The 24,121-nt window shown below is 42.8% G+C and overlaps 2 protein-coding genes across 2 annotated transcripts; both read right to left on the bottom strand.

Moving 5' to 3' along the window:
* Positions 1-6,901: 6,901 nt before the first annotated feature.
* Positions 6,902-7,474, bottom strand: LOC118363271 (protein chibby homolog 1-like). Its single transcript, XM_035743954.2, has one exon. The coding sequence runs from the start codon at positions 7,472-7,474 to the stop codon at positions 6,902-6,904; it is 573 nt and encodes a 190-aa protein (XP_035599847.2).
* Positions 7,475-9,603: 2,129 nt separating this feature from the next.
* Positions 9,604-22,855, bottom strand: ltc4s (leukotriene C4 synthase). The gene is made up of 5 exons (XM_035744551.2): positions 22,741-22,855; positions 22,377-22,476; positions 16,354-16,424; positions 13,354-13,435; positions 9,604-12,868 (listed from the first exon to the last, which is right to left on the bottom strand). Exons 1-5 carry the CDS (start codon positions 22,796-22,798, stop codon positions 12,706-12,708), a joined length of 474 nt encoding a protein of 157 aa, XP_035600444.1. The 5' UTR covers positions 22,799-22,855; the 3' UTR covers positions 9,604-12,705.
* Between the last annotated feature and the right edge of the window lie 1,266 nt (positions 22,856-24,121).

Raw genomic sequence — 24,121 nt, 5'->3', positions numbered from 1 at the left:
AGGGTCGTACTCTGCGGATGTTGTAGAGCATGAACCTACAGGAACGGGACACCGCCTTGATGTTAGTTGAGAACGACAGGGTGTTGTCCAGGATCACGCCAAGGTTCTTAGCGCTCTGGGAGGAGGACACAATGGAGTTGTCAACCGTGATGGCGAGATCATGGAACGGGCAGTCCTTCCCGGGAGGAAGAGGAGCTCCGTCTTGCTGAGGTTCAGCTTGAGGTGGTGATCCGTCATCCACACTGATATGTCTGCCAGACATGCAGAGATGCGATTCGCCACCTGGTCATCAGAAGGGGGAAAGGAGAAGATTAATTGTGTGTCGTCTGCATAGCAATGATAGGAGAGACCATGTGAGGTTATGACAGAGCCAAGTGACTTGGTGTATAGCGAGAATAAGAGAGGGCCTAGAACAGAGCCCTGGGGGACACCAGTGGTGAGAGCACGTGGTGAGGAGACAGATTCTCGCCACGCCACCTGGTAGGAGCGACCTGTCAGGTAGGACGCAATCCAAGCGTGGGCCGCGCCGGAGATGCCCAACTCGGAGAGGGTGGAGAGGAGGATCTGATGGTTCACAGTATCGAAGGCAGCCGATAGGTCTAGAAGGATGAGAGCAGAGGAGAGAGAGTTAGCTTTAGCAGTGCGGAGCGCCTCCGTGATACAGAGAAGAGCAGTCTCAGTTGAATGACTAGTCTTGAAACCTGACTGATTTGGATCAAGAAGGTCATTCTGAGAGAGATAGCGGTAGAGCTGGCCAAGGACGGCACGCTCAAGAGTTTTGGAGAGAAAAGAGAGAAGGGATACTGGTCTGTAGTTGTTGACATCGGAGGGATCGAGTGTAGGTTTTTTTCAGAAGGGGTGCAACTCTCGCTCTCTTGAAGACGGGAGGGACGTAGCCAGCGGTCAGGGATGAGTTGATGAGCGAGGTGAGGTAAGGGAGAAGGTCTCCGGAAATGGTCTGGAGAAGAGAGGATATAGGGTCAAGCTGGCAGGTTGTTGGGCGGCCGGCCGTCACAAGACGCAAGATTTCATCTGGAGAGAGAGGGGAGAAAGAGGTCAGAGCATAGGGTAGGGCAGTGTGAGCAGAACCAGCGGTGTCGTTTGACTTAGCAAACGAGGATCGGATGTCGTCGACCTTCTTTTCAAAATGGTTGACGAAGTCATCTGCAGAGAGGGAGGAGGGGGGAGGATTCAGGAGGGAGGAGAAGGTGGCAAAGAGCTTCCTAGGGTTAGAGGCAGATGCTTGGAATTTAGAATGGTAGAAAGTGGTTTTAGCAGCAGAGACAGAGGAGGAAAATGTAGAGAGGAGGGAGTGAAAGGATGCCAGGTCCGCAGGGAGGCGAGTTTTCCTCCATTTCCGCTCGGCTGCCCGGAGCCCTGTTCTGTGAGCTCGCAATGAGTCGTCGAGCCACGGAGCGGGAGGGGAGGACCGAGCCGGCCTGGAGGATAGGGGACATAGAGTCAAAGGATGCAGTAAGGGAGGAGAGGAGGGTTGAGGAGGCAGAATCAGGAGATAGGTTGGAGAAAGTTTGAGCAGAGGGAAGAGATGATAGGATGGAAGAGGAGAGAGTAGCGGGGGAGAGAGAGCGAAGGTTGGGACGGCGCGATACCATCCGAGTAGGGGCAGTGTGGGAAGTGTTGGATGAGAGCGAGAGGGAAAAGGATACAAGGTAGTGGTCGGAGACTTGGAGGGGAGTTGCAATGAGGTTAGTGGAAGAACAGCATCTAGTAAAGATGAGGTCAAGCGTATTGCCTGCCTTGTGAGTAGGGGGAAGGTGAGAGGGTGAGGTCAAAAGAGGAGAGGAGTGGAAAGAAGGAGGCAGAGAGGAATGAGTCAAAGGTAGACGTGGGGAGGTTAAAGTCGCCCAGAACTGTGAGAGGTGAGCCGTCCTCAGGAAAGGAGCTTATCAAGGCATCAAGCTCATTGATGAACTCTCCGAGGGAACCTGGAGGGCGATAAATGATAAGGATGTTAAGCTTGAAAGGGCTGGTAACTGTGACAGCATGGAATTCAAAGGAGGCGATAGACAGATGGGTAAGGGGAGAAAGAGAGAAAGACCACTTGGGAGAGATGAGGATCCCGGTGCCACCACCCCGCTGACCAGAAGCTCTCGGGGTGTGCGAGAACACGTGGGCGGACGAGGAGAGAGCAGTAGGAGTAGCAGTGTTATCTGTGGTGATCCATGTTTCCGTCAGTGCCAAGAAGTCAAGGGACTGGAGGGAGGCATAGGCTGAGATGAACTCTGCCTTGTTGGCCGCAGATCGGCAGTTCCAGAGGCTACCGGAGACCTGGAACTCCACGTGGGTCGTACGCGCTGGGACCACCAGATTAGGGTGGCCGCGGCCACGCGGTGTGGAGCGTTTGTATGGTCTGTGCAGAGAGGAGAGAACAGGGATAGACAGACACATAGTTGACAGGCTACAGAAAAGGCTACGCTAATGCAAGGAGATTGGAATGACAAGTGGACTACACGTCTCGAATGTTCAGAAAGTTAAGCTTACGTAGCAAGAATCTTATTGACTAAAATTATTAAAATGATACAGTACTGCTAAAGTAGGCTAGCTGGCAGTAGCTGCGTTGTTGACACTACACTAATCAAGTTGTTCCGTTGAGTGTAATAGTTTCTACAGTGCTACTATTCGGGGCTAGCTGGCTAGCTAGCAGTGTTGTTTACTTTACGTTGCGTTAAAAGAACGACAATAGCTGGCTAGCTAACCTAGGAAATCGCTCTAGACTACACAATTATGTTTGAAACAAAGACGGCTATGTAGCTAGCTATGTAGCTAGCTACGATCAAACAAATCAAACCGTTGTACTGTAATGAAATTAAATGAAAATGTGATACTACCTGACCGGTGATTGAATTCGAATCAGAAGACGTGTGGTGACGTTGGCTAGCTGTTAGCTGTTAGCTGTTGGCTAGCTAGCAGAGTCTCCTACGTTAAGGATGACAAATAGCTGGCTAGCGAACCTCAGTGAATTAAGATAATCACTCCAAGACTACACACACTAAACTACACAATTATCTTGGAAACAAAGACAGCTATGTAGCTAGCTAACACTAAACTAATCAAGTCGTTCAGTTGAGTGAATAGCACTACAGTGATGCTAATCACTGTAGTAATAAGCCTCACCTAACGATCAAATGTTTTGTTGACCAAATCTGACACGCTCTCATAGACCTCCATACAAAAACTCCCCCACTTGGTCTGCTTATCGCTGCATTCTAGCATGAACAGATTGACGGGAGTGGACCCTCTTGCGTCGCTGTCTCCGCTCTGTCCAAACCAATGGGGTTCACGACACTACAGAACTTAGAGAATAAAGGCACTAAATGTCTGTATGTACTGTATGTATCATGGGCACTCTTTGGAGCCAACACCAACTCGTCCAACCTGCCCTAGGCCCAGCATGTCAAATCCTAACAAAACGCTCAAAACTGGACACAGCTGTTACCCCCTTCGCTTTTAGCACTCGTAACTGCTCTACCCAGGCCTTCCAGCAGCATGAAACGGAGTGGTGACAACACACTGAACAAGGCTGTGCCAAACGACAGTTCCCCACACACCGTCTGTGATATTGTAACACCAGCCTGAACAATCACCCATCGCAGCCCTTGGGAACATCAGCAAAACCTGTGTAGCTTCATTCACCTTTGTTATGGTTCAATTGTTTTCCTTGCCGACTGTGGCGTTTGACTTCAACGGAAGTGTTCTTATTTGTGCGACGACAGAGGATGGAATCTGATATGACAGAACATGTCATAACACAACTGAAGGGGTCATAGGAAGAGGAAGGAAAAGGTTGTGCTCGACTTTTCTTTTACCTCCGTTTCCCCTGTGGTAACTCGATTGTGAACACTTTCCCACTCATAACGACTTGTCATCAAAAGTCAGTGGAAAACCTTCACAATATGGCCTTGTTGGCCGAATCTAAATGGAAGTTATCAAGAAGTACAGAAACACGAAAAAGCATGAGTCTTTATCATAAGCTAACAAGAAAAAGCTACACCACACTGCCACGTAAGGGTCCCATTGTTGTCCGCGTTCCTTTCTGATAAGGAGGAAGTGATTAGGATCTTAACATAGATTACCCCCCACCCCCCTCCATCGTCTGCTACTGTGGAACTCCGTCATAGGGCCTAACTCTATATTGAGACACACAGGCTTACGTGTGGTGAAAATCATGTCGGCCTATTGCTTTCAATGAGTCATACAGTGATGTCAAGGGAAACTTGGGTAAGCCATTCATTGATGTCAATGGGGGACTTGGGCGAGTCAGTTGCGCACGCCATGTCTCAATTTAAGACTTCGGCATTCGAGAGTAAACACTTTACCCACTGTCTTTTCACCTGGGGGGGTCAACACTTCCCCTCTGGCTTCCAAGTGGTGATTTAGACAACAACCAGGCCAGAGAAACAGTTAACATTAGACTCTGATCCGGTTGGCTTCTAGCCCCGACGCAACGACAGGAATGTTTACCCTGACAGAGAAGGGCTGACTTCCCCTGAGCAGGATACGCCATCATGCAGTATGGAGATGGAGACTGAACAATCCAAAAAAGACTCATTTTGGTCTGACTAACACACAAGTGAGAAAGGTAGGGAAACGAGAAACCTTCAGATTTTCTCTACCAATAGCTTTTGAAAAGGAAGCAATGAATCAAGGGGAAGGCCACGAGCACGGGAAGACAATTAGGAGCACGTCACAACTCTGTGTCCTACTGTATCTGTGCAGCATACATAAGGTCATTTCTGCAACAAGTATCGTTGTTGCAATTCGTTCATGGGATGTGAATGCATGTGTAGAGTGCCATTTAGGGGTCAAGTGACAGGAGAGAAAGTTGTTATAGTGGTTTTACCTTGATGGGAGTGTCTAGTGAGGGGACATAAGGTCACTAGGCCAGAGGAGGCTACATGAGGATTCACAATGACAGGAAGCTACAATTATCCCCCCCGATCACTGCTACTTCTACACACAAACTAAACGTCCTTGCTTGTCCAAGTTACAATCTGTTCGGTTTCTCTCTTAATGCATGATGCACTGACACTTCGGGAAAGAGTGTGGCACTGGCACATAGCATGTCCCATTATTTCAAAATGGCTTCCTCTTGCATGTCCTCTCCATTGTTCAAAAAGTGAATCCTTGGTTTCAATTCAAGTTTGAGCATTCCACAGACAACCTATTTCTTTTAGCATCGTGGTTGATTCGATAAGATTGGCTAAATATAAGACCGTTCAAACAGATGCATTCTTCACATGCCTGCAAATTGTCTCTCAATGGAGTACTTACATTCCACTTAGGATGAGAGAATGGGTTCTGTTATCTTCCGACTGAAAGCAAACATTTATAACTGACAAAATGAGCATAAAGCTGCAGTGTAAATGATGGCGTCAGCATTTCATGAAAAATTTACCATTGAAATATATATATATATATGTACAAATGTAATGACTTAAGATAAATGTCCAAGTCTCTACCAAAACTGATTATTTCTTTGTCAGTCAACCTCGAGTTTTATCTGGATTTTATAAGCAATTCCTTCACTAAGAGCAGTTGAGGGCATATCAGGACCCGATCGCAGTAAACTCTGGATGAGCTGAATGTTCACAGGACTTCAGAGGAGGAAGCGCCACAGATTTTATCCATGCTGGCACAAGCTACAAACGTTTCCTCTCTTTTTCTTCTCTCTGATTTAATATCTTTCTGCAGACGCATCCCAGTTGTTTGAGGGGGAATGGGATTACCGGTCTTTTGGGGATGCAATGTAGGACTCCCCCGGTCCAAAAAGTTGGGCCCGGACGGAGCTGATGACAATTAGTCCGGAACCAGATTGTTTTTTAAAAATTATTCCCCCCTCAAGGGGGACACAAACCCGATTGGACCCGAGTGACCAAAGATTGTTAATCAGCGAAGTTGCTCTTCTGGTTAACTAATATGTCTTTATATATATATATATGTTGGCTAGGCCTATAATTCAATAAATTCACCTTATTAGCGTAAAATAAATATGCTATAAGGCTATGCAGAGCCATGGTCGGGTCCACCTGGGTCTATAAGCTGTAGTTACATAGACCGGAGACCCGATTGAACCTTGAAAGCTGCCCGTTATGGTTTTGCTCAATTCCAAACAGGGTATCAATAGGGTTAGTGTGATGCACATACAGTATCAATGAGAAATTAATTATGCTTATAAACATAAATACAATACTTGTAAATTAGATCATGATGTTAGAATGTGTGTCAGCTGTGGAACGCCGTGTGGAAAAGCTTCATTTCAGACAGGAAGTCCATTGGCACAGATGTCTTTTTACCCACAGTTCTAAGGGAAAATAAGAGCTAATGTGACATCAGTTATGGTGTAACCACCACAGCATCTGTGCACCATACTGTTCCTGGACAAACCAGTACACAACAATTGACTAAAGGTGCTTCCAAACTGACCGAAATGACACATCCAAAACTCAGTCACACCAATGGTGTTCAATGACAGCCATGCTTTGGGGCAAAGCAAAAGTGAAAGATATGGGACGCACTACATTTTCGTTGCACTGTCCAACTGAAAAGTTAGAGGGATCACAAATGTTTTTTTTACATAGCACATCCTGGCTAATGATCTGTGTCAGCCAATTGAAAGCGAAAAACCTGGTGTCTACCGCCTCATTTCACATCAGTCCACCACACACCCGAAAGCACTCAGCAGACAACTATGCATCAGCAGTGGTATAAAGCTGCCCTACCACCAACACACTTGCTCTAGCACAGGATAGAATTGCCAGTCAAATACTTATCATTCAAAAAACACCAAGTCCAATGAAACAGATGACAGTCAACCTCCGTTTATTCGTCCAGCAGGAACCATTTCATCCACTTCACACAGTCCCACTGTTATCATACGTTTTTAGGACTTTCTTTTAGTAGAACGTATCTGGAAGCTTGCCCTTTTCATCTGGGGTGTTTGTGGTACTGCTAGGCTGTCCTGGCTGCCCCCCTCCCCAGGATCAGAGCCCTTTAGCCGGGCTGTGGTCTCTGCCAGCATGTCCATCAGCAGTTCCACCCGGATCTTCAGGGCATTATTCTCCTCCTGTAACTCCCGGTTCTTATTCTTCAGGCGGCGGATGCGGGTTCGGTCCCCTGCCTTTGGACTCCGGCCCTTGGCCCCTTGGGGCGTCTGCTGCAACAGCCACTGGCCCTCCTGGAAGATGAGGCTGTGGCCCCCCAGGGTGAGGGCCAGGGGGGCGTAATCGGGCCCCAGCTCGGTTTCGCGGGAGTTGAAGTCAAGGTTGTAGAGTGAAGAAAGGGAGGCGTCGAGCCTGGCGGGTGGGAGTTTGGGGTTCCAGTTGCCTGGGGAGCGGAGGGCCGTCGACGGGGTCCCCAGTTTATCCCACATCTCTCTGAATATGGACATCTTGGGGCGGCGCTCTGGCTCATCTCGGGGTCCTGCGCCGTGTTTGCTCCTGCCCTGGTGAATCATTTAATACATTTGTCTGGGAATGTTTTACACTAATGCAGGCATGATGCATTGCACAACATTCATTTTGTGCACAAGAGAACTGAAAACAGTGTTTCCATAGTCCCTAAACATCTAGGACAGGGATAGCCAACATTCCTTTCGAGGGTCTGCATGCTTTTGCTCCAACCCTGCTTTAAAAACACCTGACCACACATTATGTACAGAATGTTGCATGAATTCACAAATGTAAAAAAAAAAATAATTCCTCCAAAAAGTTTGTATTAACAGTCAAACAGCCCCTCAATACATAAACTTGTGGTGTCCAGTTAAGAGTTCCCCCTCTGGGATACATTCAAGTGAATGTAGAAGTTCAAGTCTTGGCAAGAGAAGCACCTCCTCTTCCATTCAGAGTGCAATCAACAACCAAGCCTTTCCTACCATCCTATTAAGGCCCCATGACGATAGGACCAGTACCTCTTCTAAACATCCACATAGTTTAGTTACATTTATTTCCAACAAAGAAAACCTGCACACCAAGTATCTTAAAGAGAGTTGGTCAGCCCTGATCTGATTCAAGCTAGAGGCGTCACTACAGACCAGGGTTCGATCCCGGGCTGCATCACAACCGGCCGTGATCAGGAATCCCATAGGGGCGGCGCACAATTGGCCCAGCGCCGTCAGGATTAGTGGATATGGGGGGATTCACTTAGCCCATGGCGCTCTAGCGACTCCTTGTGGCAAGCAGGGAGCCTGTAGACTGACCTCGTTGTCAGTTGAACAGTGTTTCCTCCGACACATCGGTGCGGCTGGCTTTCGGTTTAAGCGGGTGGGTGTTAAGAAGCGCGGTTTGGCGAGTCATAATTCGGAGGAAGCTTGACACAACCTTCACCTTCCGAGCCCATTGGGGAGTTGTAGCGGTGAGACAAGATCAAAGTTGGGGAAAGGATTTTTTTTTTTTTTTATTTAAAAAAAATAATACCACAGATGGAGATGAAGACTTAATCATAAACTTACCCACTCCTCCTGCCACTCCTCTCTGATGCTTTTCATGCTTCTCAAGGTGTTTAGCGCCTTGGGTTTGAGAAAAGAACTTAATAAATATGACTTATTATTCTGTTATGGTACGGAATCTTTGCACATCACCATAGCAACGGCATGGAAATGTTGAGAGGACAATGACATTTAGAATCATTCCAGTGTACAGCAAGACTCCTGGATAGTAAATAATCCTAAATTACATTTTGTATAATTATTTTCATAGCAATCTTAAAGTGCTTCAAAAGGCAAAAAAAAAACAACCCAACAAGGAATACATCATGAGTAGCCTAGCTATAGCTAGGTCAAACAATAAGAGGCCAAATCTTTGAGTGCATGCATCTTCCAAAGATGGAGGGACAGTTTATGGTTTGATCAGAGGAAGGATGATGGTTCAGCTACTGGACTTCTCCTTCAGAATGTATGGCACCCTCTTGATGCCATACAGCAGCTCTGGGCACCAGAAAGCTCACCCACACAACAGTGTCGTAGCCAGTCGTCCTCACTACGAGCCCTCTGCCTCAGCATCTTCCATTCCTCTCAAGCCTCAGGGGACTCTTCAAATCTATGATTTCAAAAGATCAGGAACCAGCAGACAGGTCAAACGAAAAAGCTGGTCCAGTGTCGATGCATCATTTGAAAAAAAAAAAAAAAAACTGAGCCAGCTAGCAAAGCCAAGATCAGGTGACCTGCCAGTCCAACTGCAAATATGTGGGTCAAAACCACCAGAAATAAGCAAAAAAAAATTTAATCCAAAAACAAGTCAAAATTAACAAACCCTTACAAATAATTTAAAATTTCCATATTTACAGGATAAATAAAGTAGTATTACTCCACTGTGAAGACTATCCAGACGTAGCAGAAGCTGTGTTGTATCCCCTCATCTTAAATTGAACACCCCCCCCCATCTCCAATTAAGTCTATAAAAGGTACCATATGCTGTTTTCTCTGTGGTTATAGTCTTTTCCTAAAACTGAAATCAGATTTTCCCCAAATGACAAACTGGTAAAGCTGAAGGATTTGAGGAGCCCAAACACATTAGTGTTCCATATGTGCATAGGTCTCAAATTATTTCAAATTTCTACCAAACTTCAATACAAATAGAATAACTAATGTTTAACATTCACAAAGTTAGCTGCTTTATTTATGAAGACACAATTTCAATACAAAGTAAATGAGTGCAAATGAACATCTCACCAAAGATTGCATTCAAATAAAAATGTACAGATGCGCAGATATCAATTATCAACAGTAATCCAAATGTGTTTTTTTGTTGTTGAGGTTTAACACTTTAAGATCCAGCACAGATCACTGGGCCATACAACAAACTAAATCACCAATGGAAAACAGGGGATTCCAAAAACCATTTCACACAATATACTTGTCATTAAAGGCCCAGTGCAATCAAAAATCTGTTTTCCCTGTGTTTTTATATCATATTGTTCAAAAGCTGATTAAACTTGTGAAAAAATGAAGTGTTATTTCCTGATAGTTGCTTGTTGAAAATACAATCTACACAGGACCTTCTAATCAGCCTGTTTGAATGGGCTTTAGCTTGGGATTGACATCACCAGGCAAATAGTTGGTTAATAGACCAAAAACAGCGTTCCTAACCTCACTGCTAATAACAGCTTCATTAAATTCTCCTCCCCACTAAGATCAATCCAAGTTACTCGTAGCAAAATTCTTGCTAGAAAAATACAGTTTAGCTAAAAAGCTATTTTGGTCCATTTTAATGAAAAACTATTACTGTAAGGTACTCATGTGTTACGCAGACATTTTTGATATTGATATAGAAACAGCTGCATTGGGCCTTCCAGCTCTCAAAGGCACTTGCCCATTGGCCAAAAACAGGTCATGTTTACCTTACCCAAAATAAAATGGTCAGTTAACATGCACAGAATTTGGCCCATTTAATCGTTAAAATGTATAGTATATTTCTTTAGGTGAGATGGCATTTTAGGTCCAGATAATGACATCAGAATTGAATTATTCTGACCAATGACCAGTCATCTTTTATTTGCATGTGTATCCTCCTACTTTGAATGGGTACGCGGGGTAGGATAGAGAAAGTCTAGACCAGGGATGGGCAACTTCGATGGGGGTGAGGGCCACAAAAAATCTGAACTCATCATGGGAGGCCGTAGTGGCTCGTGGGTCTGCATACCCAGACATGCAGTCAGAGCAGACCCTAGCCTTTGAGGCCCTAAGCAAAATGTGCAGTTTTAAAGCAAGTTTGCTGAAAATCTACATATTTTGCAATGGAGTGGAGAGAAGATTTAGCCATTTTATAAACACTTGCAATTCATGCAATTCTACTCATTTTGCCATGGGGCAGAGAAAAATGTGCAGTTTTACAGCTAACTTACTGCAATTCTACACATTTTGTAATTGAGTGGAGAGAAATGTTTGGTAATTCAACCACGAGTACTGCAAGTTTAGATCGCAACAATCTTTTCTTTGGTCTTTGGAAATTGGTCCGCGGGCCTACAAAGGGAGTGCTGGGGCACCAGTTGCCCATCCCTGGTCTAGATGATTCTAGCCACCAATCAGGGCTGAGTATGTAAATATCTTTACATTTTTATCAACACACCCACAATATCAGACTGAACATTTCAATGGCAAAAGGAGGCCCTGGGAAATAAATTATAAATATATTGAGTTATTTTCAATAGATAAACAGATTTAGACATACAATGATTTCAAAATAAAATAGCATGGGGCTTTAACATTGTTTGGATGCATCAGCACACATACAGTCTAACCACTTTTTTTCAGTTAAAAAAATTGCATGTTAATTTTACAAGGACATGTGGATAATTTATATACTTTTAACCTTCTACAGTAGCCTAATGGTAGACAAGTGAAGTAAGATTACATTTTATTATTTAGCAATAATGATTGCAAGGGAGTTGCTTTTTCCACAAGCATTTTTCTTATGGCAAATTAATGACACTAAACACACCGGCTAGCTAGCACACTGGACAACTAAATAAAATGCTTAGGCCTATATTCTGTCTAAATTGAAAAACACTTAGGCCTACTGGAGTTGCAAGGTGGTTTGCTAAATGAAGGACTACAAGCGCAATTTGAGCTGCGACTCACGCTACCCAAACAGGTGCTTCTTTCAAATCAATATCACTGTTCGCTTAATAGTATGAGTAATCCGCTTAATAGTATGAGATGAGACATACAGTTAACAGCCAACCACTATATGAAGAAGTTTAAGGAAAACATCAACTCAAATTGCTCCTTTTGTAATGACCACCCAGAAACAGTTGTGCATCTTTTTTGGCATTGTATGCATGTAAGAAAACTGTGGCAAGACATCAGTAGGTTTATAATTGAACACATGTATGAAGATTCTACACTATTGTGGAGAGATGTACTGTTTGGATTCTTTACATACAATAGAAATAAGCGGAATCATTTTTATGTTATTAATTTCATTATTCTTTTGGCCAAATTTCATATACACAAATGTAAATTTACAAACAGAAAACCACATTTTCGTATCCTACAAAAAGAAATTGAACTGTATTTTAAAATGGTTAAATGCTCTACTAACAAAAAAGCTGTTAGAATTGTAAGTATATGCATGTCCCTTAAGGTCCTTGTGTAATTGTAATGTGATATTGTACCCCCTAGCTCACCTGTCCATTGTTTGTAATCTATGTATGCTTGTGTTCCCTCATGTGCTTTAATGTATTGATTTGATGTTAATAAAAAAAAAAACTTTAAAAAAAATACAGTTAATAACAGCATTAGAAAGCTTAAATGTTTCCCTTCTTAACCATTAGATAACACCTGCCAAATGTGGGTTTCTTTTGGCTGTGTTTGATGTGAGCTATCACTTGGAATGCAGGTTTTTGGAAAAGATGAAACGAACTTTACTAATTAATGGATAGGCCTACCCTGTTTGTTTTCATCAAAAAAATGTTTTTGTTCCATATTTCAGTCTGAAACATGCCTTGGTTTAGGGGGACTGTAACCTCAGTCTAAATGGCACACAAGCAGTTCGTAAAATAGCCTACGATAGGCCTAGACCCGACACTTCTATTATTTCAAACCTGCAGCTCAAGGTTGGAACACATCTTTCCCTACTTCAATCAACCATTCCATTTTGTTGTCTTGATTTGGCAATGAAGGTAGCTTGTCTACAGTTGTTAGTGTATCCCATCATCTCTCCTTTAAGCTCTTCTCCTCCTGCTCAGCCCTTATAGTCCCCCACCCTCTTCCTCAGTCAGGTCGAGGACAGAGCTGGCGAGCTGCTTCAGGTCCAGATCCAGGTAGAACCGACACATAGAACCCAGAATCCCCAGGACGGAGAACCCGATCAGAACCCACAGAACCTTGGCACTGAAATACAGAGGGGCTAGTCTGGGAAGAGCAAGAAAGAGAAAATAAAATTCTCAGCAACGCATTGCATAATAAAGAAACAATGACTATTGATATTGTTGGTTTGGAGTATATTGACTAAACACAACCAAATTAATTTGTACAGAATACAAGATTCAACTTTTCTAAAAAATAAAAAAAAATCCTATGGGACAAATAGGGGAAAGTGACAGTTGAGAAAATGTTCAAGCCTCCAGATAATAGAAAACAGACCATCCCATTTTGACAACTCTGCAAAAAGAAGGCTCTGGTATCCACATGTAAAAGGCACCTGCTGCTATTTATTATGAGGGAACAATGATTCTGACCCTATACTTCAAAATTAAATCACTCCTTACTCTCTTGAGAATCAATGATCTAATACTCCAGACATGTAATGCCAAGGAACATAACGATGATCTGCAATGCCAAGAAATGAGGCATAATTATAGGAACAGGCCCCGAGGGACAAACCGATAGGCCATTACCGTCCATGTGCCGATTTAGCATAGCCCCTGAAGTACTGGTAGCGCCCGTACAGGTATAGGAGTCCACATAGTGCTGACAGACCTAGGTGATGAAGAGAAAAATATAATTTAGCAATTAAAAGGGAAATCTGGGAATTAAACAACAAAGTGGTCACTCCGCCACTTCTTTCAGTAAACAGCTGAGGGATGGGGGCAGGAGAAACCACTCTCAAATTCATATATGGAGCTATGGATGCAAGGACTGACCATCCATGATATCAAAATAACAGTTTTAATCATATTTTGAGGCTTTACAGTGTTTGTTAACAATTACATACTTCAAACAATGGAGTAAAACAAGCTTATATTATTGGGTTGTGATGGAGTGAGACAGTTGGAGTGAGACAGTTGACACCCCCCTTTCTAGGGAGTTTTTCCTAGCCACTGTGCTTTTACACCTGCATTGTTTGCTGTTTGGGGTTTTAGGCTGGGTTTCTGTACAGCACTTTGAGATATCAGCTGATGTACGAAGGGCTATATAAATAAATTTGATTTGATTTGAGTTGAACTAAGCTCATGAGACATTTGTAAGTTATACTCTTCAAGAATCAACGGCTATGTATCGGTTATATTTGTATTCCAAGTCAATAGATCGTGCCTGTCAGAGATTGGCAGTATTTCTGTTACATGTATTTGAAATACATATTTAATTGCTTTTGAAATATGTCATTTTTGTTAATGGCCTTAACTAGAATCCAATGTATTTCGTAACAAGATTAGTATATTTTCAAAATAGTTTTCTATAACCATTTTTTACAGCGGCTCACAATTGTGGCGTCCTGGCATCGGTATCAGAAGTCTAATTGCACTATGGTGTGATAAGGGTGTCTGCTAAATGACCAAAACGTAAATGTTAAAATGAACACCTGCAAAGCATGTTTAGTATTACTCTCATTAGCTCCACCCCCAAAACAAATGCCAATAATAAATACCCATTGTTCATTTTTACATGTACAGTTTGTTCATTTAGCGGACACTCTTATCCAGAGCGACTTAGTCAGCTAAGGTTGATAAACAACCAAATATCAGTTATTTATAGCAAGTAATTTCGCCCCCGCCCCATTACTAAGAATGTTGTTGCAGGCATGTTAGAAAATGCTTGAATATACAAAATACCTGTATTTCATCTAGATCCAATACAAAATGATTTAGCTTTTTATTTTTGATACATTGGTATCATTAGAGTATTAGAATATCTTGTAAAAACATATTTATATACACTGCTCAAAAAAAATAAAAGGGAACACTTAAACAACACAATGTAACTCCAAGTCAATCACACTTGTGAAATCAAACTGTCCACTTAGGAAGCAACACTGATTGACAATAAATTGCACATGCTGTTGTGCAAATGGAATAGACAACAGGTGGAAATTATAGGCAATTAGCAAGACACCCCCAATAAAGAAGTGGTTCTGCAGGTGGTGACGACTGAGCACTTCTCAGTTCCTATGCTTCCTTGCTGATGTTTTGGTCACTTTTGAATGCTGGCGGTGCTTTCACTCTAGTGGTAGCATGAGACGGAGTCTACAACCCACACAAGTGCCTCAGGTAGTGCAGCTCATCCAGGATGGAACATCAATGCGAACTGTGGCAAGAAGGTTTGCTGTGTCTGTCAGCGTAGTGTCCAGAGCATGGAGGCGCTACCAGGAGACAGGCCAGTACATCAGGAGATGTGGAGGAGGCCGTAGGAGGGCAACAACCCAGCAGCAGGACCGCTACCTCCGCCTTTGTGCAAGAGGAGCACTGCCAGAGCCCTGCAAAATGACCTCCAGCAGGCCACAAATGTGCATGTGTCTGCTCAAACGGTCAGAAACAGGCTCCATGAGGGTGGTATGAGGGCCCGACGTCCACAGGTGGGGGTTGTGCTTACAGCCCAACACCGTGCAGGACGTTTGGCATTTGCCAGAGAACACCAAGATAGGCAAATTCGCCACTGGAGCCCTGTGCTCTTCACAGATGAAAGCAGGTTCACACTGAGCACATGTGACAGACGTGACAGTCTGGAGACTCCATGGAGAACGTTCTGCTGCCTGCAACATCCTCCAGCATGACCGGTTTGGCGGTGGGTCAGTCATGGTGTGGGGTGGCATTTCTTTGGGGGGGCCGCACAGCCCTCTATGTGCTCGCCAGAGGTAGGCTGACTGCCATTAGGTACCGAGATGACATCCTCAGACCCCTTGTGAGACCATATGCTGGTGCGGTTGGCCCTGGGTTCCTCCTAATGCAAGACAATGCTAGACCTCATGTGGCTGGAGTGTGTCAGCAATTCCTGCAAGAGGAAGGCATTGATGCTATGGACTGGCCTGCCCGTTCCCCAGACCTGAATCCAATTGAGCACATCTGGGACATCATGTCTCGCTCCATCCACCAACGCCACGTTGCACCACAGACTGTCCAGGAGTTGGCGGATGCTCTAGTCCAGGTCTGGGAGGAGATCCCTCAGGAGACCATCCGCCACCTCATCAGGAGCATGCCCAGGCATTGTAGGGAGGTCATACAGGCACGTGGAGGCCACACACACTACTGAGCCTCATTTTGACTTATTTTAAGGACATTACATCAAAGTTGGATCAGCCTGTAGTGTGGTTTTCCATTTTAATTTTGAGTGTGACTCCAAATCCAGACCTCCATGGGTTGATAATTTGATTTCCATTGATAATTTGTGATTTTGTTGTCAGCACATTCAACTATGTAAAGAAAAAAGTATTTAATAATAATATTTCATTCATTCAGATCTAGGATGTGTTATTTTAATGTTCCCTTTATTTGTTTTGAGCAGTGTATCTTTTGCCCATGTCTGCCTGTCGTCAAACATAAAATCTTCTTTTCATTTCCTCAATGGGAGTCAACTTGACTCAAAGAGGAAGTCACTATAAAAACATTCAGTGAAATTGTCAGAAAAGGCATGGGGCTCTGTGGGTGCACTGAAGCAGCAGAGAATGTATTTTGGGTGCCTACCTTGGCTGAAGAAGAGTCCAGACACCCATAGGATGATGATGAAGATCGGGAAATATTCAGAGCAGTTGGATCTAAAGAAACAAAACACAAAAATCCGTCCAAGAGCCAAGAATCATTGAAAAATACATAGCAAGCACATATGGGCAATTCTACAAATGCGGCAGCTTTTAGGCAAACATTAAATCCATTTTTCTTGACCGAGGTGGCAAATGCGGTTGCTTTTGGGCATGACATTTCTGATTATAACATTTTTCTTGAGCAAATTATCTTGCAATGTATTTGGGTAAATATTCCTGGGTTCAAACAGACAGTTGCAAGTCAAATTCAAGGACTACGACGAATATTTATTTTCAAGGACCATCAAGTTGTAATAGCTCCTCTCATGCAATAGTTTCTAGTCGCCACCAGATGGCACTAAAGCGCCACAACCTCATGATTATTATTTTTACTATTCATCATCACCTTACAAGTTCTAATCAACAATGCGTGTTTCACTACTTGTTTACTACATACATGATGGTAAGTCAGTATTGATGTTGACTGATTTCCTTATATGTAAACAGTAAAATCTTTGAAATTGTTGCATGTTGCGTTTATATTTTTTTTCAGTGTACGTGAAATTGTCTTTATTTCACACGACATTTTAGGTCCCACAGGCTGTCCCAACATGTCATGAAAGTGAATTACCGACAGCATAAAGGGCCCTCTAAAATTATGCATTCTATACCCATTTGAAGAGAAACAAGTTCATGTGTTTGATCAAATAAAATATTCTCTCAGGGAACCCCATTTAAATTTTAGGGGACCCCACATGGGACCCATTCTGCTAAAAGTCCCCAAAGCGCACACTTTCCTGGGTCACTAGTCTTCAGTTCGCTGCAGCTAGCGACTGGAACAAACACTCAACACAGTTTGATCTCAATCTCTTCATTCCGACTCAACCATGGGCACTGACAATTGTGGCGGCTTCGCGTTATGTATTCTCTACCTTCTTGCCCTTTGCTGTTGTCGGTGCCAAATAATGTCTTAGGTCTCCGTGTAGTGTTGTCTCTTGTCGTGATGTGTGTTTTGTCCTGTATTTTTAATCTCAGCCCCTGTCGCCGCAAGAGGCCTTTTGGTAGGCCGTCAGTGTAAATACAAATGTGTTCTTAACTTACTTGCCAAGTTAAATAAAACCACGGTACAACTAACCTCTCTCCCTGCTTGCTTCAATGCTTCCTCTGTCTCATTTTCCTCTATAGCCCGACTCACAACTGTCTCACTACTCGCTAGAAAGAAAATGTGTTTTGTTACGACAATTTATAGCCCATCTTTTGATGGCTAGCTAGCTGACTTAATTTCAGTCAACTGCTCCTGCTGAGGCCAGGCACCGTTCAACGTTAGCTTCCAACTGCATCCTTCTAACCAGCTAGTCATAGCCAGGTAACGCTAGCTAGAGAGGTAACAGCCAGAGTTCTTGAGCTACCTAACTAGGTAGACTGACTACTAGAGTGTTGTACACTCATTTCCCGAGAGTCAATGCTTTTATTTGGGGGAAGTATGTTGACACGGCAAGAGTCGAGGGAGGTTAAAAACATTCCCACTGTCAGCGGCGTCTCACTGCTACTTTCCCACACTGGCCTGGAATAAGGTAGTTATTTTTAACATCCGTTTATGTCGTGGGCGGAATTTCCCGTTGGGCAGAGTAGTGAATGAATGCGACGCTAACAAGGAAAATCCGGGGGAGCAGGCTCACTTTAAAAAAATGAACCTTTATTTAGGCAGGTCAGTTAAGAACACATTCTTATTTACAATGACGGCCTACATAACGAGCATAGATGGTTTCACTCGTTTGCAGAACTAGCTATACAGTGTTTGTCAGATCAAGAAGGCTTCTGAGCGTTGATCAAAGCTGGGAACGCAATAATAAGTGCTTAAATGATAATTAACAAATTAAAAAAAGGTGTGTAAACGGCATTTACCCTCTACTACATCACTGGCTGAGTCTGGCAAATACCATGGTCATGGGTGCACCTCAGCCACGCTCAAAGTCCTAAACGATATAACCGCCATCGATAAGAGACAATACTGTGCAGCTTATTCATTTACCTGGCCAAGGCTTTCGAGACCGTCAATAGCCACATTCTTATCAGCAGGCTCAACAGCCATTGTTTCAAATGACTGACTCGCCTGGTTCACCAACTACTTCTCAGACAGAGTTCAGTATGTCAAATCGGAGGGTCTGTTGTCTGGACCTCCGGCAGTCTATGGGGGTAGCACAGGGTTCAATTCTCAGACAGACTATTTTCTCTGTACACATCAACAATTTCGCTCTAGTTACTAGTGATTCTCTGATCCACATCTACGCAGACGACACCATTCTGTTTACATCTGGCCTTTCTTTGGACACAGTTAATAACTAACCTCCAGACGAGCTTCAATGCCATACAACTCTCCTTCCGTGGCCTCCAACTGCTCTTAAATGCAAGTAAAACTAAATGCTTTTCAACCAATCGCTGCCCGCACCTGTCCGCATCACTACTTTGGACGGTTCTGACTTCGAATATGTGGACAACTACAAATACCTAGGTGTCTGGTTAGACTGTAAACTCTCCTTCCAGACTCACATTAAACATCACCAATCCAAAATTAAATCTAGAATCGGCTTCCTATTTCGCAACAAAGCATCCTTCACTCATGCTGCCAAACACACCCTTGTAAAACTGACTATCCAACTGATCCTTGACTTTGGCGATGTCATTTACAAAATAGCCTCCAACACTCTACTCAGCAAATTGGATCACAGAGCCATACGTTGTCACCAAAGCCCCATATACTACCCACCACTGCCACCTGTATGCCCTCGATGGCTGGCCCTCGCTTAATATTCGTCACCAAACCCACTGGCTCCAGGTCATCTGTAAGTCTTTGCTAGGTGAAGCCCCGTCTTCTCTCAGCTCACTGGTCACCATAGCAGCACCCACCCGTAGCAGGTATATTTCACTGGTCTCCTCCAAAGCCAATTCCTCTTTGAACACCTTTCCTTTCAGTTATCTGCTGAACGAACTGCAAAAATCACAGAAGCTGGAGACTCATATATCCCTCACTAACTTTAAGAACCAGCTGTCAGAGCAGCTCACTGCACATCGCCCATTGGTAAATAGCCCATCCCCAAACGTATTTATTTCAGAAATGTTTGCTCATTTGCACCCCAGTATCTCTACTTGCACATTCATCTTCTGCACATCTATCACTCCAGTGTTTAATTGCTAAATTGTAATTATTTCGCCACTATGGCCTATTTATTGCCTTACCTCCCTCATCTTACCTAATTTGTACACACTGTATATAGACTTTTTTTCTATTGCGTTATTGAGTGTGTTTGATTATTCCATGTGTAACTGTTTGTGTCGCACTGCTTTGCTTTATCTTGGCGAGGTCGCAGTTGTAAATGAGAACTTGTTCTCAACTAGCCTACCTGGTTAAATAAAGATGAAATAAAATAAATAAAAAAGTAAAAATAAATATTCTGCCAGGCAGACTTTTACAAAAATATAAACGCAACCAGAACAATTAACTGTTTGACAGAGTTATGGTTCATAATGAAATCAGTCAATTGAAATAAATGTATTAGGCCCAAATCTATGGATTTCACATGACTTGGTCGTGCCTGGGAGGGCATAGGCCCACCCATTTGGGAGCCCAGACAATCAGAATTGGTTATTCCCCATAAAATGGCTTTATGCCTCCCGGGTGGCGCAGTGTTTTAAGGCACGACATCGCAGTGCTAGCTGTGCTACCAGAGATTCTGGGTTTGAGCCCAGGCTCTGTCGCAGCTGGCCGCGACCGGGAGGTCCATGGGGCAACACACAATTAGCCTAGCGTCGTCCGGGTTAGGAAGGGTTTATGGTAGAGTAATTATGATTAAATCCTCTGGAAACAACTCTAGTGGACATTCCTGCAGTCAGCATGACAATTGCACATTCCTTCAAAGCGTGAGACATCTGTGGCATTGTGTGGACTTTTACTGTCCCCAGCACAAGTTAATTACAATTAAGCAATTAAACACTGGAGTGATAGATGTGCAGAAGATGAATGTGCAAGTAGATACTGGGGTGCAAAGGAGCAAAGATTTTTAAATAAATGATCATGCTGTTTAATCAGTTTGATATGCCACACCTGTCAGGTGGATGGATTATCTTGGCAAAGGAGAAATGCTCACTAACAGGGATGAAAAACAAATTTCAAGTACCAACTTCAGAAAATGTCAGATTTTCAAGGTATTCCAGTACTTGAATTTCAGAGTGCAAAATTCAAGTACTTTAAGAACCTCAAAACACCTTTGACTAAATATGTGTGTAGTTTTAGTCAAGAATTAGAACAAGGACTTTCTGTTCCTTGTTAGAAACAAATGTTGCTATTGTCAGACTGGCTGGAATACTGTGTTCTTTACAGGACATTCTGTCTCCACTCAGGGAGGGAGAGATCGTGGGCTTGTAGTAGATTGTTTAACAGGTGGCAGACAGTGTGAGAAGACTTGTGAACTATGTTGCCATTGTGTCTGAGGGACATTTCTGATGAAATGTGAGGTATATAGACCAATGTACCGGAAATGATAAGGAGAGCTCTCGAGAATAAACATCACTGACTATTTTTGACTGGTCTGTTTCATTTCCCCCAGAACCTTACAAACTCTGGGGACAGACCGAGTATTTGAATTGAAGTTCAGTTCATGAACCCTGAGAACTTAATTCTGCTAACAGTTTTTAATATTCAAGCACTCTTTTTAGTTGGTTCAATTCCAATGACCATAAGGGGTTGTTATTGGCCCCGCTTGCAGGCATGGGGAGATCGTGGATGTCAGGTCTCACCAGTATGAAAATGTAATGCAAGGGGTAGGAGTGTGGTATATGGCACGTCGCAACGCGGCGTGCCTGGACACAGCTCTTAGCCGTGGTATATTGGTCATATACCACAAACCTCCCTGAGATGCCTTATTGCTATTATAAACTGGTTACCAATGTAATTAGAGAAGTAAAAATGTATATGTTCTCTCATAACTGTGGTATATGGTCTGATATACCATGGCTGTCAGCCAATCAGTATTCAAGGCCTCTGACCATCCAGTTTATAAACATGAGATAATCTATGAGCAGAATTACTATTTTTACCTCAATTAGCCACGAAATCCCTCATTTGAAAGACTGTTTTTCTAACCCTTTTCCCCCTACATGGGCCAGCCCCCAAGCAATTAGAGTTTTGAGCTTCGGGCCCTCTCCATTTGAGTGACAGCTAGTAAGGTTGCACACACAGCAGAGCGAGAGGCGGAGCAATGACATGGTACACATGTATGATGTAGTACACCATTTTCGGGTACCACTTTTGGCTCATGAGCGCTACTTTCATAACTACTGGCTATAAAAGTACACAAGTACCTGAGAATCTTTAAAAAAAAAATGTATGTATACAACTTATTAATGTGCTGTGTTTGAGCAACAAGTATCGACTTAAAGTGCAAGGGGTAAGTCACGTTCTGAAAACTGTATTCTATTTGAATAATTTTACTATGTGTACACGTTTCCTGTACATTCCTGATTTATACATGTGGGTATATATGTGGGATGTGGTATATCATTGCTGTATATAAATAAGTGTTAGCTAGTATGCACCGATGTAATAGTCAAACTCACTGCTAACACAGTTGTTAGCATGCCACAGATTTGACCATCGACAGCCATCAACATCATTAAGCCCTGCACAACTAACGTGCTGTTTCCTGTTTGATCACAGATAATAAATAACGCTCAACTGGGACAACTGGCTGGGGTGATTTCTTTGAACTAATAAACAACTCAAGGAGAGCACGATTAACATTGGTTACATCTGCATGTCACCCGCTAAGTACTGGGGGATATTTATCAAGTGTCATCAATTTCTGAGTGCAGGTGAAGGACAACTTAATACTAAAATTATATTTTGGGAAATGAAGTAAAGAAATCGGTATTAATTGCAGACATTTGTCATTTCAGATCTAGCAGACGTACTGAGCTCTGAAGACTCTCTCAAACTCTGGAGGCCCTGAGGTGCTGGGTGGGGAGACGGAGTACTTGCGTCTGGCGTAAATCACCTGTAGAGAGAAGTAAGCTACAACAAAAACACACATCACAAAATCCATGCTATAAAAATCTGAAAAATAGTTTCCCCACACACTTCTTGACAAGGAAATTGTACCAACACTCAAAGAATCAGATCTTTTGATAAGATATGCATTTTCTGCCACAGGTTAACATTTACAATGTTACATACATCGTAATACAAGTTCACTTGATTACTAGAACTATGATAATGACCACAGGTTTATCATAAAAGCACAGCACTTTTTATAGAAAGAAAATATGATCAACTTACCTTGCTCTAACACACCCAACACCGTTACTCCTGCAATGAGCACTACCTGATCCAGCATGTCTTCGAGCTAAAAGTGACTCTCCTTTCAACCTGGTGTTCAGATGCAAACTGTTTCTCTGACTGAGTAGACCATTAGGTGTCAACTCAGGGGAGAGGCGGCAACTTCCTGATTTGAGTTGCCTTCATTAGGGTAATTTATTATCTATTGGGATGCTTCTGTTGGTAAACCAGGGGTGATATATATATTTTTTTTATCTTGCAAAACTTTTATTCTGGATCAGAATGATCTTGATTCTGTAATCCTCTTTTAAGCTATCCAGGATCAGATCGATGCGGCTGTTAAGACTTTTTCAGAAAATAAATACTCTCATTCTGATCAGATACCACAATATCAAGATCACATAATACAGCTTTTCAGAGCTTTGAACAGGATTACGCCTTGCCCTCAACCGGACAGGTTATGGTACTACTTCTACACTGTCATAGGGAAAGATAGTGTAAACTACACGAATAAAGGTAATTCATTTTTTTTTTTTAAGTGCCTGTATATCACTTAAAAAGTACACACATTTGAAACTTCTCAAATGTAGCCTAGCAACTGACCACATACTTATACTGCGGTCAATTTAACATAATGAACATTTAGTTATCAGATGTAAGAAAGTAATTATATATTTTTAACTTCACTTTAGTCAGACATTTCTTGGTTGTTGTGCCTTTCACCTTTCTAAGTACACCCCGAATTCACCCTTCAAGTGGGATCAAGATCATCCTGAATTTCAGCTTCAAAACTATCCTAATCAGTACCTTCAGTTTTGACAAATTCAAAAATATAATTTAATCCTGATTGAAAGGTCAGATTAGACTACCAAATATGAATTCCTATTCAGGGGATCAGCATCTCAATTTTACATTTTGAAAACCCCAATTCTAACAATTAATCCTAACCTATTGCCAAAATCCAAATCCGTTAACTTTTGAAAAATTGGACACACATGGTTGATTGAATTGCATGTTGCACAAGTGCAATGGTCCAGGAGCAGGCTGTTTCATGAGTCCACCACGTACAGTGCATTCGGAAAGTATTCAGACCCTTTGACTTGTTCCACTTTGTTTCCGCCTTATTCTAAAATTGATAAATTAAAAATCCTCAATCTACACACAATACCCCATAATAAACAAAGCGAAATTACGTTTTTGCAAATGTATTAAAGTAAAAAGAGAAATACGTTATTTACATAAGTATTCAGACCCTTTGCTATGAGACTCGAAATTGAGCTCAGATGCATCCTGTTTATATTGATCATCCTTGAGATGTTTCTACAACTTGATCGAATCCACATGTCGTAAACTAAATTTATTGGACGTGATTTGTAAAGGC

This window comes from Oncorhynchus keta, chromosome 30 (genome assembly GCF_023373465.1).
Source record: "Oncorhynchus keta strain PuntledgeMale-10-30-2019 chromosome 30, Oket_V2, whole genome shotgun sequence".
Taxonomy (NCBI): domain Eukaryota; kingdom Metazoa; phylum Chordata; class Actinopteri; order Salmoniformes; family Salmonidae; genus Oncorhynchus; species Oncorhynchus keta.
This window is presented reverse-complemented; position numbering and strand designations above follow the sequence as displayed.

Bases quoted from the DNA above. Each gene is read 5' to 3' on its own strand.
- LOC118363271 (XM_035743954.2), bottom strand. From the start codon at position 7,474: ATGATTCACCAGGGCAGGAGCAAACACGGCGCAGGACCCCGAGATGAG.
- ltc4s (XM_035744551.2), bottom strand. From the start codon at position 22,798: ATGCTGGATCAGGTAGTGCTCATTGCAGGAGTAACGGTGTTGGGTGTG. The intron at 16,425-22,376 runs GTACGTCTGCTA...TTGTTTCTTTAG, and splicing joins GAGAGAGTCTTCAGAGCTCA to ATCCAACTGCTCTGAATATT. The intron at 13,436-16,353 runs GTAGGCACCCAA...TTCATCACCTAG, and splicing joins TGGACTCTTCTTCAGCCAAG to GTCTGTCAGCACTATGTGGA.